This window comes from Acanthisitta chloris, unplaced genomic scaffold (assembly GCF_000695815.1).
Source record: "Acanthisitta chloris isolate BGI_N310 unplaced genomic scaffold, ASM69581v1 scaffold16117, whole genome shotgun sequence".
Lineage (NCBI taxonomy): Eukaryota > Metazoa > Chordata > Aves > Passeriformes > Acanthisittidae > Acanthisitta > Acanthisitta chloris.
Genome location: NW_008681105.1, coordinates 1 through 3570, shown reverse-complemented (window position 1 = coordinate 3570; position 3570 = coordinate 1). Strand labels below are relative to the sequence as shown.

General features: G+C 36.9%; 1 protein-coding gene across 1 annotated transcript; it reads right to left on the bottom strand.

Moving 5' to 3' along the window:
• Nucleotides 1–483: 483 nt before the first annotated feature.
• On the bottom strand, nucleotides 484–3453 carry LOC103805334 (zinc transporter 6-like; the record flags this gene model as incomplete). The annotated part of the gene is made up of 3 exons (XM_009077977.1): nucleotides 484–1282; nucleotides 2780–2848; nucleotides 3406–3453. Coding segments are annotated over 3 exons (615 nt in total), but the record flags the coding sequence as incomplete, so codon positions are not given.
• Between the last annotated feature and the right edge of the window lie 117 nt (nucleotides 3454–3570).

Sequence of the window (3570 nt, the reverse complement as noted above, 5' to 3'; positions counted from 1 at the left end):
AAAAATGAAATACTGGCTTCAGAGACAACACAGTCATCTGCTCTGTGTCCTATACAGGGTTACTGTAAAAAAGAGGTACTTGTAAAACCTTAAGTTTTAAATATTTTATTTCCCAGTATATTGCTAAATAATTTTGCAGCTGAACCAAAAAGAAATAAATATCAGAGATGAATATGGAATGCTTACAACTAGAAAAAGGTTGCTGAACCATCTGAACTTCTATAAAAGCATCAATAAAAATGTAAAAACATGGTCTCACAATATTAATTACAATCTGAAATGCCAGATTGTCTTCACAATGGCCACAATACTGATGGATTTTTGCAACCAAAACCTAATTGTGACTTTGCCAAACGATGGCTTAATATAGCAATCAAAACATCTCTGACAACTGGGATGTGTATTTCGGCAATTTCTTATTCTCTCACTTATTCAGCAATTCTCATTAGAAAAAAAATGCTATCTGGTCACAATTTCACTCTCTTACAGAGTTGTGCTGTATTGCAGTACATTCTTGGGAAAATAAAGTGGATAAAAAGACAAATAGAAATAGACACCCTATAAAAACTACTTGTAAAGTATCTTAAGTCTGGAAAATATCTGTGGCATTACACAGGCTACTGCTGATGTGAAGAAAAAAGTCTGCAATTTAACCACTTCATGAATATGAACAATGCACTTGTTCCCAGCCATTTAGAATGATCTGACATTCCAAATGTTTATAAAAATTGGGTAATAAAAGAATTAAGTCAATACCCTTAAGTACAATAAATAATGGTGTTTATTATGGTCGGGGTTGACCACGAGCGTTTGTTCCATATCTGCTTGGGACATTTGTAAAACCAGTTCTGAATCCTTGAGCTGCTCCCATTCCTGGTATTCCAAGTCCTTGACTGAGTACACTGCTGTAGGGTGCAGATCCTTGGTTAAAGCCCAGTCCATAGGGCTTTGTCTGAGTGTTTAGAAGGATGACTGGACTCACGTTTTTGCCTGGTGTATTAAAAGCAAACTCTGGTGGTGGGCTGCTGGGCTTAGCTGGAGTGGATGTAACAGGGTTCGAATTCTCAGCAGCTTTCAGAGGTGGCATTGGAATAATATGATGGTCCGAAAGGTTCAGAATATTGTTTGCAATAGGCACAGATGATAAGGAAGGTCTGATCCAGTCATCTTTGAAAATCTGGACAGTCAAGGTAGAGACCAACGTGTATAATCTGTTAGTGACATGGGCAAGTACCATTTGTTCGTTTGCATCTCTCCGAATTCGGACATGTACTGATCCAGCCTAGAAAGTGATAAAAATAAGTTGGCTATTAACTGTTGGCTCAGCAAAGATTCTCCACATGCATTCAGGAAGTGGCAAGCTACCCTGCAGAGAATTACACAAAGACCTCTTGCAATGACTAAATTAAGACCCTTATGACATAATTCCATAATTAAGATACATTTTGTTCTTTCCTAACACATCTATCTCTGAACACGTCAAGATCATCATTCAGAAAAAGTGAGTCTTATAACAAAACCACAAAATACAACATGTGATAGCAGGAAAGGCGACAGCTGGAAAAAACAGTGGCCCAAAAGAAGAACAAAGTGCAGACAAACGCCCTATGCTAAATTTAGGAAGAAGTGCCATCACTGTGCTGTTGGAGCAGGCAAGAGGACAATGTGCATGGCAAAGGCTCAAATGGGGACCATTAGCAAGAACAGAGGTAACATCCCTTGTTGGAACTCAGCCCTAGAGCTTTTCCTGACTTGCATATAACTGCAGGCTGTCCCTGCCTTCCACTCAGTAACACTATCTCATGTACCTTGATCTACCGCTGCAGAAGAGAACAGGACACAAGACAGATCCCCTCACATGCTTTATCAGTTCATGTTTAATAAAGACCATGGTTCACAGTTTGTGCTATACCAGCCATTTTTACATCAGATGGAGCAGCTGAAAACACATCTAGGTCTCAGGAAGTTTCTACTACAATCTGGAAAGTGACAACAGCTAAATATGCATACAGTTTTTGTAAATATCTGTCATCAATCCACCAATGCTGTGATCCAGTATTTTGGGTAGCAGAATAATTAACTGACAGCTATTCTCTCACTTCAGCAAGTCGGAACTGCTGTTTTTTTTTTTTTTTTTTTTTTTTTTTTTTTTTTTAAGAAGGGTACCACACTGGAAGAATTCAGAAGTAAAGAAATATTCTAGAGTCTTTTCCAACTGTCACAACATACTTGCAATCAACTTAGGAATAACCAAGTTCTGTGTGATCATTCTGTATCACAAAAAAAAACCCCAAAAAACCACCTTTCATTTCTTTCAGCTTACAGAATCATCAGTACCCAACTGTAGTTGTTTTGTTCCACTTTCTCTCCAGAAATGCTGAAAACACAGGATTCTAGTGTAGACCTTCAGTACCTGACAGGTTACAGTTTTCTTCTCTCCTCCCAGACAGTTTACACTAACACACCATTTGAAAAATGTCCTTACTATTGTTTGGGACTTTCTTCACTGCCAAAGTACAATACAAACTCTACAATTGCAAAATGCATGTTTTAATCCAGAGCTGCAGTATACATTAACAATAAATAACAAAGCTTTAAAAAACTTAAAGGGCAGGGGAAGAGAAGCTTCACAATAAAGCACAAGGACTAAGTACTGACTCCATCAATTTTTTTAATAGTCATGACTCCAGAAGAAATACCTTACTTTATGTAAATAAAAATTTTGTAGTAACTGACACCTTTTTTTAAAGGCTAACAAGACAATAAAGACATAACTTACCAAAGTACCAAAACCTAATGTCCAGAAATGCTCATTTCGAACTTCCAATACACCATCCAAAGTTGAAACCTGATTTTATACAAACATTCACAAATACAAAAATAAGTTAGAAGTTTCAAATCCCTTTAGAAATAAATGAGTAAAACAATTTTAAGTAGCGAAATAAAGCTCCATACACAGAATGGATGATGTCTGTTAATGATGCCACTAATGCCTATCTACTGTACTTTTGCTACCCTTAAACATCCAAATCCATCAAAAAAGATTTAAGGAACTTATTTCAAGTAACTCTGCTGCCAGACTGCAGTATTTTCTCAACTTGATATGCTGTAAGCCAACAACTGCCTGTACTCCTTTCCCTCCCCTAACTCACATTTATAAACCACTTCAGTGGTAGCCCAAATTCAAATAAAAACAGCCTCCACTACTTGAACAGATTTGTTTCAGATACCTGAATGACACTACTCATCTTTGATAGCAAGATTCATACCTGATACACCCAGCCAAAATATAATATTTAAAAAATAAGTTTTTAGCAGTCTTCTTAGGCTACTCAGAAAAGCTCTTCACATTCCTGAATGCTTGTTAGCTGTGCACACAGTGCTATGTATTATACACTGACTTACCTCTCTAAGAAGTTTATCTAACTGGCCAATCACGTGAGGTGGGGTTGTCTTCAAACACAAGAAGGAAAAAAAAAAAGACAAAAGTTATAATAAAGATTAACTGGCCATGTTTAAGTAGGAGAGCCTTTAAGTCATAGAATCATAGAATCAGTTGTGTTGGAAAAG